Source organism: Lepus europaeus, chromosome 8 (genome assembly GCF_033115175.1).
Source record: "Lepus europaeus isolate LE1 chromosome 8, mLepTim1.pri, whole genome shotgun sequence".
In the NCBI taxonomy this organism is placed as follows: domain Eukaryota; kingdom Metazoa; phylum Chordata; class Mammalia; order Lagomorpha; family Leporidae; genus Lepus; species Lepus europaeus.
The window spans coordinates 83,324,312-83,340,757 of record NC_084834.1 but is presented as its reverse complement, the minus strand read 5'-3'; the positions used below and the strand labels follow the sequence as shown (position 1 = coordinate 83,340,757).

Genomic DNA, 16,446 nt, shown 5'->3' with positions numbered 1-16,446 from the left:
AGTCTGACATGGAACACCTATCCCAGAGGCTTTTTTCAAATTTGTGTGTTACGTTCTTTATGCCTCAAACTTGGGTCTTTTCAAACATGTTGTAACCAGTTAGTAGAAGTTTATTTTGGAGCAGAAAAGTTTTTTGAAATCCATATAGTTTTTTCATAATACGTAGACCCCGTGGGCCTCAAAAATTTTGGAGAAAATGCATATTATGAAAAAACTGCATGAATTTCAAAAGTTTTACAACAAAATAAGCTTACTTTTAAGATTTCTTTTTATTTATTTGAAAGGTAGAATGACAGAGAAAGAGAGACACACAGAGATTTTCCATTTACCAATTACTCCTAAATATCCACAATAGCTGGGTCTGGGCCAGGCCAAAGCCTGGAGCCAGGAACTCTACCCAGCTCTCCCATATGGGTGGCAGAAGCCCAAGAACTTGAGCCATCATCTGCTGCCTCCTAGGAGAATTAGCAGGAAGCCAAATAGGAAGTTTAGAGAAGCTATAGCTGGTTCCCAGATGAGACACTTTGACATGGGATGTAGGTGTTCCAAGCAGCACTTAACTTGCTATGCCACAGCACCTGTCCCCAATAACTTTAGCTTTTAATCACATTTTTCTATGATCCCCTGAAATACCTTCACGTACATTAATCTATGTTTTTAAAACAAATATCTTAATATAATAAAGCTGTTTAATGCTCCAACCAAAACACTTTACCAAGGCTGCTTTGTGAATCTGAATAAAGCAGTTTCCTTTAAATTAATTATATGTAGTAGTTACCCATCACTTACTAAAATGGATGCATAGTATTTTTGACAGTTAAATATGCTCTTTCCTCAATAAATGTTGTTGATAAAGGATTTACTAACTTTTGTTTAAGAATACTTCTTGGCTGTTTGTGGTAAGTTATACATTGGGATGCCATGTTGGCTGTTGGATGCACTTATATGTGATGTAATGTGCTTACTTTACCAACTTTGATAATTTACATAAAATGTCAGCATTATGTGTGCAGGATGACTGACACATTGGGAAGGACTTGGGAAAATAACAGAGAGCTCAGTGTTGACCATAGGGTGGGCAGATCAGAGAGAGAAAGAACGTTTTGTTTCATTATTTAGTGATTTAGACCTAAACTGTAGATCACACATGTATCAGATACTGACTTTAGCACTATACACAAGGATTTGATTAGTTATATGACCTTGGGCAAGTTACTTAAAGTTACTTAACCTCCCAGTCCCAGTAAATTCCCTATCTATACATTGTGGATAATTAATATTACCTGCTTTATAATGAGGATTCAATAAAATAATGCATATAAAGTCATAGCATAGTGGTTGGAAAATGGTAAATAGTCAATATTAGCATATACTGTTACTGCTAGTATAGTAGAAAGTTTTTAGGGTCTGGAAGGTAAAGCATCTATAATGTTTTATTTCATTATTACTTTTTTAGTATTATAGAGATTATACTGAGTAAACAGGCAAAAAATGTTTTTTTAAAATCCAGCACAAGAGCTGTAAAGACATTAGAAATGCTACCTAAGCTTTTAATTTTTCTAAATGAGAAATGTTTTATGGATTATATTCACCACAGTTGAGAGAGTGAGAGTTTGAATTGAGGTAGGTATCTTCAGCATCAGCTTTTTTACCCTACTTTGATTAAGATGTCTTGATTTTAGAGTTCAACCCTTAAGCCTTTTATTAAGCCATGTCTAGACGCCTTCCCTGTGTGCAATCAGGATGTGGGTAAGAGAAAATAAGGTACAAGTCGTAAAAGTTGGAAGGTGGGAGGCATGCCCTTGTCCTGTGTTTTCACATTAATGTGGGTAATGATGACCTATTCTAGTGAGTGTTAGTGTAGTCTTTGGAGTTAGAGAGATTTCCTGAAATAAAATCTGTAAAGATGATGGTAGTAGCTACTTTATAGAATGTTTAAGGTATTAAATCACATAATATCTGAAAAATGATGCCTGTTGTTGCCTTAATATAATAAATGTTCAGTAAATGATAACTACTATTAGTTTTTAACTACTTGAACGCTTAGGAAAAGAACACTTTCATTGATTATCACTTCTCATACTACATTCTAAACAATTCAGGTCATTCCCAGAGATTAGTGTGTTTATGTGTTTCCAAGTAAAGCAAGGTCTTTGACACATGCATGCTACTTTCTTCACTGATATTCATTGATAGGTAGCAAATGTACATGTGTACATACTGCACATATAAATGTATCCATATGTACAGCTGTAGAATTCCACAGATCATTGACATCAGGGATGATTGGCACACATTTAGAAGGTGCTTATTGGGCCGACCCAACAGAGTTGCAAATTATGTTTGTGTTTTTTAGCCTAATATTTTTAAGCTCCTTAATGTGCTAAGTATCAAGTCAGAGCAGTCCATTTTTACTTAATTCAGTGGAATTACATTATGGCCAAATATGGAAATACTTTATGTAATCCTTATTACCAAAAGAAAGAAATCAACAAATACAGAATAAAATTTGAGAAGATAAAATTTGCTATCTTCTGGGTTTGTTTTCATAAGTAGGTGTACCTAGTTCATAACAGTAGTTAAAAGGTAAGGCTAGGTCTGTCAATTTTATGTTTAAGGGTCAAACTCTAAAATCAGGACACTTTAATCAAAGTAAGGTTAAAAAAAAAGTGATGCTGAAGATACCTACCTTAATGTAAACTCTCACTCACTCTCAACTGTGGCACATATAGTCCATAAAACATTTCTCATTTAGAAAAATTAAAACCTAAACTTCATGCCTGAAAAACTAGCACAGAAAAGTAATGTAAATATAAATCTATAATACTTGGTATTTTTCTCTTTACCAGTTTGTCACTCAAGCCCTATCAGAAGGTTGGCTTGAATTGGCTGGCATTAGTACATAAACATGGACTTAATGGCATTTTGGCAGATGAAATGGTAAGTGTACACTATCTCTAGGATTTGTTACTCAAAGTAATTTAAAAGGGCCCTTGCTGTCATATAAAACATGAAATTTTTCCTTGTGACTGTAGTTACCTAGTCTCGCCTTAGCATCTTATTTTTCTTTCTCTTCTCTGTTTATTGTCTATCTTAAGCCTAGCCTCCTCACTTTTCCTCTAAATGAATGTAGGTTTATCATATAAATATCAGAGTGTGTATTTGCATACATGTACACACATATAAGAGGCCCTCAAAAAGTTCGTGGAAATGCATATTGTTTTTAAATTCCACTTTCCATAAACTTTTTGAAGTACCATTGTATATATTGAGGTTTTACTCTCTGATTTTTCTGTAGCTGCCTATTAAAATTTAACTGAACTTAGATACCTGTTGTATCTGTAAGTCAATCTGTACATAACTTAGCAACATCATTTTTATTAAATGTCTCTCTGAAGCTATTCTTTCTCAAATCATGTTTGATTAAAGGTAATCTCAGGAAATTCATTACCTATTGATTCTGTTCTTAGGAATAGAATTTATGGATAATAGAGTCAGTATATGTTCACGTCCAGTTAGTCATGGGACATAGTTTTCATCCAGTTTGTATTAAATATTTTCTGTAAATACATAGTAACCAAAATTACTTTTTGTCTATGTAGTCCAAAAAGTCTATTTTAATGATATGGTATATATAAACTAGCTCTTGAGATCTGTCCATCTTGTTCATTAAAGTCATTAGAGGTTATCATCCATTTTGTCATTTGAGAACTAAGAACATAGAAGTTTTTAGAGACATTATAGGAAATCTGAAGTGAATATAATACAAAAATACTCCTTTTCCTTTTATAGCTTCTAATATTTACTTATTTTATTTTAAAATTTCACATGTTGTCTTTTAAACTTTTAATTTTAGGGCCTAGGGAAAACTATTCAAGCCATTGCATTCCTGGCATACCTCTTTCAGGAGGGTAATAAAGGTCCTCATCTGATCGTTGTTCCAGCATCAACTATAGGTTTGTAATACTTGGGGCAACTATATTCTAATTAATAGTATGTTGTTGTTGTTTTTAAAATTTATTTATTTACTTGAAAGGCAGAGTTATAGAGAGGCAGAGGTAGAGGCAGAAAGAGATCTTTCATCCACTGGTTCATTCAGGTGGCCTCATGGCCAGGGCTGGGCTGATCCAAAGCTGGGAGCCAGGAGCTTCTTCTCAGTCTCCCATGTGAGTGCAGGAGCCCAAGCACTTGGACCATCTTCTGCTGCTTTCTCAGGTGCATTAGCAGGGAGCTGGATCAGAACTGGAGCAGCTGGGACTCAAGCCGGCGCCCCTATGGGATGCCAGCACTGGAGGTAGCAGCTTTACCCGCTATGCCACGGCACTGACCCCTTAATAATATTTTATAGAGGCCGGCGCCGTGGCTCAACAGGCTAATCCTCCGCCTTGCAGCGCCGGCACACCGGGTTCTAGTCCCGGTCGGGGCACCGATCCTGTCCCGGTTGCCCCTCTTCCAGGCCAGCTCTCTGCTGTGGCCAGGGAGTGCAGTGGAGGTTGGGCCCTGCACCCCATGGGAGACCAGGAGAAGCACCTGGCTCCTGCCATCGGAACAGCGCGGTGCGCTGGCCGCAGCGCGCTACCGAGGCGGCCATTGGAGGGTGAACCAACGGCAAAAGGAAGACCTTTCTCTCTGTCTCTCTCTCACTGTCCACTCTGCCTGTCAAAAGAAAAAAAAAAATATTTTATAGAGACAGAAGGAAGTATGTGTGTGTTTCTTACTTTTATGGAGGTGAGTATTAACTTTGTGGTACCCTTATACTTTGTGTATGAATAAAGTTTGTGGGAAGAAATAAAATAGAATGAAAAGATAAGTTTATTTGGGTACAATTTCTTTTTTAAAATTCATGCATAATGTTTTTCATGATACACACTTTCCATGAACCTTTTTGAAGACCCCTTGTATGCCTGTGTGTTTGATTATATTGACAGACTTTTAAATGGAAATAAATATAAGTCCATTATTTGTTTTTAAATTATTTTAGATCAAAGACCATTTGATAAGGTCCGTTAATTTGGTTTCAGAATACCTTTAAATTTTTTCAAGAATAAGAAAATAAGTTCTTTTAACATTATAAGCATTTATTGAATCAGATTATATAATATTTACTCAAAACACTGTTCCTTTCCTTTTTCAATTAATTGGATGTAAGAGAATATGTGTGCATATGATGTAACAACAACAACAAAAAACCTCTTCTCCTTAAATTGGAATGTAATCACCTATAAATATAATAGCCAGTCCTCTGCGCTTTGCCCTTCATTTTGTTACCTCTGAAACCTGAAGATTTTTTTAACCATGGGGTGGTAATAATGTGAAGGATTTGTTATAAAAGCAAAATCATTGTTTCATTTATATTTTATAAAAGAATAATTTCTGAGTAAAACTTGTCAAACTTTAGCATCAAATTTCTCTTTTGTTTCACAGATAACTGGCTAAGGGAAGTCAACTTATGGTGCCCCACTTTAAATGTGCTCTGTTACTACGGTAAGAATCTGTCATTTTGCTTTTACCTTTGGGAATTTCTTTAAAATTGAAGTACATGATAAAACACAATAAATATAATCATGATATATATGTTTTTAAATTCTAGGTTCTCAAGAAGAACGTAAACAAATCAGATTTAACATTCACAGTAAATATGAAGATTACAATGTAATTGTGACCACGTGAGTATGGACAACTTTTTTGTGGAGAGGGACAGGGTTTATGTAGCCCCTAAAGTTAAAAATAAAAGTTACAGTAGTAGTGTTGGAAAGTTTATGCTATGAACTATGCACCAAAAGCAATGGAATGATTTTCACTGAGGTTCAAGCATTTTTTAATTTGGTATTACACTGATGTAGGAGCTTCTTCTAGTAGCGCATCAGCTCACCAACAATGGCTGTGAAAGATTTTACATAGTTTACTAAAAGCATAATCTTCTCTTGGGTCTCTCAGTTAACCTTAAGGTAAACTTTGAGATCCCCCACCAAAATAATTATATTTCTAACTCCAAATTTTTATGAAATACAATGAAATCTGATTCTCCCAATGAAATATTTTAGTTATGACAGCAAGAATTGAAAGCATAATTTTGAGTAAGTTAACTACCAGGTGGTAATAGCTATTTGGCTTAAATATCTGGCTGAGAATTTCACAATCTTCTATTTATTATGTAGGTTATTTAAATAACAGTTTAGCTGATGGTTATTATTTCTCACTTCTGGCTTCTGTATGGGTGTGCCCTTGAAAGAATTCATCTAAAAATTTCATCTTCTCTTAATAAAAGCCTGTCTGCTAGCTATTAACTGTTATTTCTTGGACGTACTCTGCTAGTTTAATAAAATAAACTGCCACTTGCAGCACCAGCATCCTGACATCCCAGATCAGTGCACCAACTTGTGTCCTGGCTGCTCCGTTTCTGATCTGGTTCCCTACTAATGCTTCTGGGAAGGCAGCAAAAGATGGCCCCAGTACCTTATTGGCCCCTGCCACCCATGTGGGAGACCCAGATGGAGTTCCAAGCTGTTGACTTTTGTGTGGCCCAGCCCTGGCTGCTGCTGCCATCTGAGGAATAAACCAGCAGATAGAGAATCTCTTCTTCTATCTCTCTTTCTCTGTGTCTCTCTCGCTGTCACTTTGCCTTTGAAAAAATAGCAACACAAATATGTATTAGCTTTATGTTCTTTTTTCCTCATCTTAAAATACAATTTATGGAGCACAGTGTGTAATAGCCAGTTATTTATGAATTATACACAAATTGACCTCTCTATAGGCAACAATTGTCTAGTTATTTAACTTTTATATTTTCTTTTAATTCTTTCAGCTTTTTTTTTTTTTTTAAGATTTATTTATTTATTTGAAAGGCAGAGTTATACAAGGCGTGGAGAGGCAGAGAGAGAGAGAGAGAGAGAAAGAGAGAGAAGTCTTCCATCCAATGGTTCACTCCCCAATTGGCCACAATGGCCAGAGCTGTGCTGATCTGAAGCCAGGAGCCAGGAGCTTCTTCTGGGTCTCCCATATGGGTGCAGGGGCCCAAGGACTTGGGCCAGCTTGCTTTCTCAGGCCATAGCAGAGAGCTGGATTGGAAGTGGAGCAGCCGGGTCTTGAACCGGTGCCCATATGGGATGCTGGTACTTCAGGCCAGACCGTTAACCTGCTGCGCCACAGCGCCAGCCCCCTCTTTCAACTTTCATAATTTGTTTACGTGTACATCAATCATTATTAACTAAAAATACATCAAAATTTGAGTGCCACCTGTGTCTTGTGCTGTCCTTAAAGTACTAAGTATTAGAAATGAATAAATAAGCCATTTTAGGAAACGTTAAACTTCTCTAGGCTCCAAGTTCTTAAAAGAGTTTTGTTTTCTTCTGACAGGTATAATTGTGCAATCAGCAGTTCAGATGATCGTAGTCTGTTTCGACGCCTAAAACTTAATTATGCAATTTTTGATGAGGGCCACATGCTGAAGAATATGGGTTCCATCCGCTACCAGCACCTTATGACAATTAATGTAAGTGTTTTGACCTTTTTTCTAAATTGTGCAATTTTAGGTTATATAATTTAATGTGTATAGTATTCCATTTAAGGACACAGCAAATTTTTCTGTAAAGGGCCAAATAGTAAATATTTTGTGTCTTGTGGGCCCTTTTGTTTTTTTTTTTAAACAGTCCTTTAACAATATGAAGCCATTCTTAGCTCATAGCTCATAAGCTATTATTTATTAACCCCTTTTCTACGTGATAAAATTTATAAATCAAATATACTTTATATTCTTTCATCACCTCACAAAAGTGAGGATACAGCTTACCTACTTACCAATAGTTTTTACATTCTACTTTAAGTACCACTAGGTGGTAAAAGCAGACACTGTTTAAATTACCAGTGTTCACAGACTGGTGTTTTTTGTTTTGTTTTGTTTTGTTTTAAATTTTTGACAGGCAGAGTGGACAGTGAGAGAGAGAGAGAGATAGAGAGAAAGGTCTTCCTTTGCCATTGGTTCACCCTCCAATGGCCGCCGCCAGGAGCCAGGCGCTTCTCCTGGTCTCCCATGCGGGTGCAGGGCCCAAGCACTTGGGCCATCCTCCACTGCACTCCCAGGCCATAGCAGAGAACTGGCCTGGAAGAGGGGCAACCGGAACAGAATCTGGCGCCCCGACTGGGACTAGAACCCGGTGTCAGACTGTTAAATTATTATGGTTTTAATTCTCTGCACTTCTCTTTTGTCCCTCATTGGGGAGGATGGACACAAAGGGAATGACTTAAAAAACTAATCTAAATTTTACCTTTATTCACAGGCAAATAACCGGTTGCTGCTCACAGGCACACCTGTGCAGAATAATCTGTTAGAACTCATGTCACTGTTGAATTTTGTTATGCCACATATGTTCAGTAGTAGTACCAGTGAAATACGAAGAATGTTCTCTTCTAAGACTGTAAGCATACATGCATATTTTCTCCCAGATGTATTGCTTTGTGTTTCACGTGGGCCATTTTTTCTGTTGTCTTTTTTATTGTTGTTTTCATAGTATGTATGCTGTATCAAAAAAAGTAGTTCATATTTCTGTATTTGAATCAGTTTATAAATCAGGTAAAATATAATGGAGGAACAAAATGAATATCTTTCATATTCAATGTCCAAAGTTTTAGATCTTAATATCCTAATTTTCTGAAGGTTGACAATTTTAAATTACTGGAGAACTTGGGTATAGAACTTGGCTATATGTTGGGAGAGCTTGCTCATAGCATCTTTATCAGAATTGGTCTTGTAAGATCAGTGCACAAGATGGTGACCTTGCTACAGGTGAGAGCTCGGGGCACTCTGTGTTCAGGTTAGCTGCATACCTCTTTTGTCTGCAGCAGTCAGCTGACCTTGGGCCAGTTATCCAGTACCTGTCCCAGTTGCTGGCCTGGTGCCTGTGCCCACTCAGGGTACTCTAGGTCACAGCATCCCTGATACAGCTTTCCTGGGCCTGTCCTGTGGGCTGCATGGGTCCAAGCAACTGCATTCCATCAAGAACTGGAAAATGTCTAGCTCTAGTTCTCCCCTACCCTTCTCTTCATCCTCCTGTTACACTCAGCACATGTTTTTGTTTCATGAGCATTATCTAGGTAATTGCTTACTGACCCACCAGTTGGTGACCTCTGAACAATAGCCTGATATAGTTCAAATTCATTACCTCAGCAGAATTCATGATTACATAAAATGAAAGCTCAAAATATACATGGAGCTTCATGAAGTAGATTTTAGCCCAGAGTTCAAGCATAGAATGCCATCTAGAATGAATTGAGTTTTTGTAGAAGATAATTCAGATTCTAATTGAGGGAAAATTTCTTAATGTGTAATATTGAATTGTTGTGATAATATGAATGAATAATTTCTAATAGGATATATTTTTATTTTGTTTAGAAATCGGCTGATGAGCAAAGTATATATGAAAAGGAGAGAATAGCACATGCAAAACAAATCATAAAGCCATTCATTCTCAGAAGAGTAAAAGAAGAGGTAACTCATACGTGCATGTTTTTGGTTGTGATTATTTTTTAAAAGTAGGTTTTCCTCTTTGTCAGAAAGATCATCTTAAACTGTTTTCTTTTCTCAGGTTCTCAAGCAGCTACCCCCTAAGAAAGATCAAATTGAGTTGTGCACAATGTCAGAGAAGCAGGAGCAACTGTACTTGGGCCTTTTCAACAGATTGAAAAAATCTATCAATAACCTGGGTATAATCTGGCTTTCACAGTTTTGTGTGAACAGTAATCTTGTACTGGGGCTGCATTTTATCTAGTCATACAATAATGGGATTTGCTCATTTGTAAAAGTAGAAATGCAAGAAGTTTTTAACTTTTTTAAGTTGAGATATTTCAACAAACAGCTCTCAGCTTTTTTTAATGTACAATCTTTAAATCACAGAAAAAAGTACAGAAATGTGCAATGTCATGATGCAGTTGAGAAAAATGGCCAATCATCCTTTATTACATCGTCAGTATTACACAGCTGAAAAACTCAAGGAAATGTCTCAGCTTATGCTAAAGGTAAGGATTTAATTTATATCAACATGATTTATTAATAATGTTGAACACTGAGGCGGTTGTTAGGGTCAAAGTCAGACTACTGAACCCAATAGGTATATTAAACCTTTAACCATGTATTTAAGAAAAACATTTTTTTAGGACAATGTTCAAGATAATTTAGGTTACCTAAGAACCAAGATGGACTGATCAGGGGTCAGCAATCTGTGGCCTTCGAGCAATGACTTTTTATTATAAAGTTTTATTATAACATGGTTAAGTACTGTTTTGTGTTGTCTTACTGCTTTCTTGATATAGGGATAGAGTTGAATAGTTGTAACATAGTTCGTCTTGCCTACAAAGCTTAAAATATTTACTGTCTTGCCTTTTTCAGGAAAAGTTTGTCAGCTCTTGATCTACACTTAGCATGGAAAGTTTCAAATATATATAGAAATACAGACAATTGTATATTGAAACCCCTCCCCCATATAGCTTTCACCCATTTTCTAATTATTATTTGGTAGTGATACTACACTTGTTTCATTTCCATCTCCAGAACTCTCTCTAGGATTATTCTGAACCAAATTTTTTAGATATGATTTATTGACCTAGTTATATTATTTTGCTTTTGAAGCGTATTGTGATTTGTTTTTGTTCTGTTTTAAGGAACCTACACATTGTGAGGCTAACCCTGACCTGATCTTTGAAGATATGGAAGTTATGACAGACTTTGAACTACATGTACTTTGTAAACAGTATCGACATATAAATAATTTCCAGTTAGACATGGATTTGATTCTAGATTCTGGAAAATTCCAAGTTTTAGGACGTATCTTGTCTGAATTAAAACAGAAGGTATGAAAAAAGAGTACTTTTGTATTTTCTCAATTAGTAAGCTTCTTAAAGCACTTCTGACATGATTTGGCTTTCTTGATTTTGTTATATAATTTTTTTTTAAGTTAATTTATTTAAAAGGCAGAATGACAGGAGTGAGAGACAGAGACAGAAAGAGATCTTCCATGTGCTAGTTCACTCCTCAAATGGCTGCAATGGCTGGAGCTGGACTGGGCCGAAGCCAGGACCTTGGAAGTCCATCTCTGTTTCCCACATGGGTGACAGGGACCCGAGTACTAGGGCCATCTTGTGCTGCTTTCCCAGGTTTATTAGCAGAGCGCTCGTTCATAAGCAGAGCAGCAGAGAATTGAGCTGGCACTCTGAGATGAGGTGCCAGTGTTGCAAGCAGAGGCTTAACCCACTGCACCACATGACAAGCCCTTCGAAAACTCAGTGTTTTGAACATTGTCTTGACATACTTGATCATGTCTTTTCCTGATTATTTCTTTTTTTTTTTTTTTATGGATCCTCAGAACAGAAGTCACTAGATTAAACCTGTATTGATATTTGTTTTTTTAAAGGATTTATTTATTTATTTGAAAGGCAGAGTTACAGAGAGGCAGAGAGTGAGCGAGAGCGAGAGCACGCTTCCATCTGCTGGTTCACTCCCCAGATGGCTGCAACGGCTGGAGCTGGACCAATCCAAAGCCAGGAATCAGGAGCTTCTTCTGGGTCTCCCACACGGGTACAGGGGCCCAAGGACTTGGGCCATCTTCTGCTGCTTTCCCAGGCCATAGTTGAGAGCTGGATCAGAAGAGGAGCAGCCAGGATATGAACCAGTGCCTATATGGGATGGTGGCAACACACGGTGGCTTTACCTGCTATGCCACAGCACTAGCACCGGCACCTTGATACATTTATTAATGTATTTTTTGAAATCTATACATATTAGTATGTTGAAGATACCATTTGTTAAATAGTTAAGTAATACTGCATTTTATTTATGAAATACCTTAAATTTATAAGATCTTCATCCCATCCAAATAGTCCTGTATGCAGCTATTCACATTTGGTAGCATTTTTCTTTCAGGAAAATGAAATAATACTGAATTGTCAGGCCGGCGCCGTGGCAAAACAGGCTAATCCTCCGCCTTGCGGTGCCGGCACACCGGGTTCTAGTCCCGGTTGGGGCGCCGGATTCTGTCCCGGTTGCCCCTCTTCCAGGCCAGCTCTCTGCTGTGGCCCGGGAAGGCAGTGGAGGATGACCCAAGTCCTTGGGCCCTGCACCCGCATGAAAGACCAGGAGAAGCACCTGGCTCCTGGCTTCGGATCAGCACGATGCGCCGGCCGCAGCGGCCATTGGAGGGTGAACCAACGGCAAAAAGGAAGACCTTCCTCTCTGTCTCTCTCTCTCACTATCCACTCTGCCTGTCAAAAAAAAAAAAAAATACTGAATTGTTCTTGCAATCAAAACTGAGAATTGAATTTTAGCTCTTAAATTTACAACTTAATTTATTCATATATATGCTACAACATGAGATTTATCTTAGGTACCATTACTAGACTTTTATGAAGGAAACAATCAATCATTACATACTTAGGTTGTGAGGAATTTTCTGCAAAATTGTCAACATGATATGAGTAATACTCTTGATTGTTTAGGCTTTGAAAATATAATCCTTTTATTTTTGTTTCTAATCCATGTTTGTATTTTCACAGGGTGATAGAGTGGTATTATTCAGCCAGTTTACCATGATGCTGGATATTTTAGAGGTTCTCTTAAAACATCATCAGCATAGGTACCTGAGATTAGATGGAAAGACTCAAATTTCTGAAAGGTTGGTATATTTCACTTAAGTGTCAGAAACTGCTTGTTGTGGCCGGCGCCGTGGCTCAATAGGATAATCCTTCGCCTTGCGACACCGGCACACCGGGTTCTAGTCCCGGTCGGGGCGCCGGATTCTGTCCCGGTTGCCCCTCTTCCAGGCCAGCTCTCTGCTGTGGCCCAGGAGTGCAGTGGAGGATGGCCCAAGTGCTTGGGTCCTGCACCCCATGGGAGACCAGGATTAGTACCTGGCTCCTGCCATCGGATCAGTGCGGTGCGCTGGCCGCAGTGTGCTGGCCGCGGCGGCCATTGGAGGGTGAACCAACGGCAAAGGAAGACCTTTCTCTCGGTCTCTCTCTCTCACTGTCCACTCTGCCTGTCAAAAAAAAAAAGAAACTGCTTGTTGTTTCTTTGTTAGAAATTGAAATATCCAAAGCATTGGATAGAACTTTGTCGCTTTGAATCTAATGTTTAGTTATGTCAGATCATCACCTTAAAATGAAGGAAATTTTCTTTTCAGATTTTCTGAATTGAGTAATATAAATATATTTTGACATGGCTATGAAAATTGTATACCTTAAAGGGTATTCCCCTTTAAAAATTACTCAAAGTCTAAACCACCTCATCTTTAATCCTGATTATTTTACAGTCTTAGGCTTTTCATATTTTAAGGATAATGAAAAATTTTTTTTTTACTCCCCAGGGATAAAAAGAGCATCTTAAAAAGCAGCAAATGCTTTTTCTAGTGTTAGATGACACTGTGTATCCTGATTTATTTCTAGCAGCCAAAATGATTTTTCCCTACTGCATTAAAGAAAGTATGCTAAAAGCATGCACATCAGCTTGAGCCTGAGGTCCTTGGTTTGGTTTCATTAGCTACATTGTCTGCCAGTAACAGCTTACTGACATCTGAGAAAGTTAAAGATTGAAAAGCTATTGGTAGAATTTTGATTAGCCACAAATCATTAACCAAAGGAGAAAGTAGTCTTTCAGGAATTAATCAAATCGGAATAGCTCAGTTAAAGAGTTGGCAGGGAGAGCAGTAGTCCAGAAAGAAGTTGATAAATTGGGAAGGCCTTCAGTGTCACAGCCACAGTAGAAGAAACTAATGCCAGGAATGTGTGTGGATTTATGTCTTCATCTTTCTTTTCCATGTGATGTGATTGCTTTTAGTTTTAATTAAACTATATACCTTCTAGTAGGATTTGACCTAATATATTTGTCTTACAGGATTCATCTAATTGATGAGTTTAATACCGATATGGATATCTTTGTGTTTCTGCTGTCAACAAAAGCTGGTGGATTGGGAATAAATCTGACTTCAGCAAATGTTGTTATACTTCATGATATTGATTGTAATCCTTATAATGACAAACAAGCAGAAGATAGATGTCACAGAGTAGGCCAAACTAAGTAAGTGTTTTTAGCTTAAATTAAATTTTTTTATGTTTTATTTGTTGGATATCATGCCTTAGTTTTTATTTTGTCAGCAAAACATGGCTGCTAATATATTTTTAATCACCGTTATGGAACATGAACTGTACTCTGTAATTTAATAATTTTTTAATAACTAAAACAAAGTAACCTCCCACCTTTACCCCAAATAGTTCTATGGTTCATGAAGATGAAGTATTTTCAGTGATCTAGCCCACTTAAAAAAGATTAGTAGGTTTATTAGACCACTTCGAAACCTGACACACTTGGTTACATACATACTGTTGTTACTCTGTTAACTTCTAGGAAATAGATTATTTGTTTTATAAATTGCCTTAGGTGAAGATTAATTTTGACACGTTGGTTGCAGGACTGTAAAGAAGTGGCAGAAAATTTGCAGTTGAACTTTACTTTCATATGTAAACAGCAGATAATTTATTCCTTCTTTGTGGACTGTTTACTAAATTTCTGAAAAACAATCTCAAATTCATTTATGAGACATATTTATCTATACCAGTTGTGGTACTTTTTTCGTTACTACACTACCTTACTGTATGGAATTATTTCTGGGGACCTGATAAACAAGTTTCTTTTGAAAAGATAATTTCTGACTGAACACAAAACTGTTTGTTATAAAGCACAAATATCTTCCTCTTCTCCTGGGTCATTAAGAAGGATGTGTAAATTTAAATGATCAGAAAATGGCAGTTTCACGTAATTTAACAAAAAAAGAGGGGCTGCCGTTGTGGCCTAGTGGGCAAAGCTGCCACCTGCACCCTAGCATCTCATATGGTCTCAGGTTTGTGTCCCAGCTGCTCTATTTCCAATCCAACTCCCTGCTAATGCACCAAAAGATGGCCCAAGTACTTGAGCCCCTGCCACCCATGTTGGAGACCCAGAAGAAGCTCCTGGCTCCTGGCTTCAGAAGGGCACAGCTCTGGCCATTGCAGCCAACTGAGGCATGAACCAGCAGATGGAAGATTACTCTCTCTCTGTCTGCCTCTCTTTTATAACAATCTTTCAAATAAATAAATATTTTCTTAAATACATGTTTGTCACTTAAGAATTATTTTTGTTGAACTCTGAAATATAATTTACAGATTTCCAAATAACTTTTTGTTCAATAACCAGTGCACATATTTTATTTGCCTTTTTAGAGAAGTACTAGTTATAAAATTAATAAGCCAAGGGACAATTGAAGAATCCATGCTAAAAATTAACCAACAGAAATTGAAACTTGAACAAGATATGACTACCGTAGATGAAGGTAAGTTATTTACAAGCCAGAACTTCAAGTATTTACTTATATGGCCAAGCATCCAGTTATCCATCTCGAGTATAACAAAGGTGACCAGAGAACTTAACTAGCATACGGTTTAGGGATAACATGAGGGAAAGCAAGCATACTTAGTGTCAGCAGTACTACAATAACTAAGATCCATTTCGCCAGATTTGATAATTAACAGTTTGGTTTTAAAAAATTATGGCTTTTCCATCTCTTGTGTCTGATGCCAGAATATCTGAGAAATAAAGTTGTTTATGACTACAGTTTTATCCATGATATTATAATTTGCTTACTATAATATTCATGAACCCAACAATACATGGCATAATGTGTTTGATGGCATAATTAACTTTACTAAGAACCCTAACATGTTAATTTAATTTTGATGAGTAAATACAAGTATTTATTGCATTAAGGTTAAAATTATGCTTTAAGTTGTAATAAATGCAGTTTTAAAAATTTTAATAATTTTAGGATTTCAGATTGACACATTTGGATTCTGGAAAGAACTCTCAAATAAATCATGCCTCTTCTGGGGCAGGCATTTGGTAACAGCAGTTAGGTTGCTACTTAGGATCCCCTTATCCCCTACCACAGTTCCTGGGTTCTAGTGTTAGTCCTCCTTGAAATTCTAGCTTCCTGCTGATGAATAACTGGAAGGCTGCAGTTGATGACACAAGGAGTTGGGTCCCTGCCACCCACATGGGAGACCAGATTCAGTTCCTGCCTCCTGGTTTTGGCATCTTTCTCTCTCACTGTCTCTCTCTATCCATTGCTGTCTGCCTTTTAGATAGATAAGAATAACCTTTCTCCATTATATCATCTTGAAAAGAATAAGTTTTATAAGTTTAAAATCTTATTTATGAGGGTAGAAAAGTTGGTGGAAAAATGGAATTAAAAGATACATTTATTTTTTTTTAAGTCCATGTATAGTTTTTTTTTGTAGTATGTACTTTCTGTGAACTTTTTGAAGATCTCTGGTACAAGTACACAAAATTCAAGGTAATGACAATTAAAAATTCAAGAAATATAAAAGGGCAAAGCTTTCTGGCCTGTCACTCAGCCTTTCCAGGAAAGTGAT

At 37.1% G+C, this 16,446-nt stretch overlaps 1 protein-coding gene across 2 annotated transcripts in view; it reads left to right on the top strand.

Annotated features, from left to right (window-relative positions):
• The window catches only part of SMARCAD1 (SWI/SNF-related, matrix-associated actin-dependent regulator of chromatin, subfamily a, containing DEAD/H box 1), an 84,887-nt gene that overhangs the window by 62,487 nt on the left and 5,954 nt on the right, over window positions 1-16,446 (top strand). For both annotated transcript variants that reach the window (XM_062199859.1, XM_062199860.1), the window contains exons 11-23: window positions 2,850-2,940; window positions 3,857-3,956; window positions 5,425-5,484; window positions 5,591-5,666; window positions 7,357-7,492; window positions 8,277-8,414; window positions 9,389-9,484; window positions 9,582-9,699; window positions 9,890-10,011; window positions 10,654-10,842; window positions 12,541-12,659; window positions 13,877-14,059; window positions 15,238-15,347. In XM_062199859.1, the coding sequence (XP_062055843.1) occupies window positions 2,850-2,940; window positions 3,857-3,956; window positions 5,425-5,484; window positions 5,591-5,666; window positions 7,357-7,492; window positions 8,277-8,414; window positions 9,389-9,484; window positions 9,582-9,699; window positions 9,890-10,011; window positions 10,654-10,842; window positions 12,541-12,659; window positions 13,877-14,059; window positions 15,238-15,347 (1,538 nt within the window). The remainder of the gene's footprint in view (window positions 1-2,849; window positions 2,941-3,856; window positions 3,957-5,424; window positions 5,485-5,590; window positions 5,667-7,356; window positions 7,493-8,276; window positions 8,415-9,388; window positions 9,485-9,581; window positions 9,700-9,889; window positions 10,012-10,653; window positions 10,843-12,540; window positions 12,660-13,876; window positions 14,060-15,237; window positions 15,348-16,446) is intronic.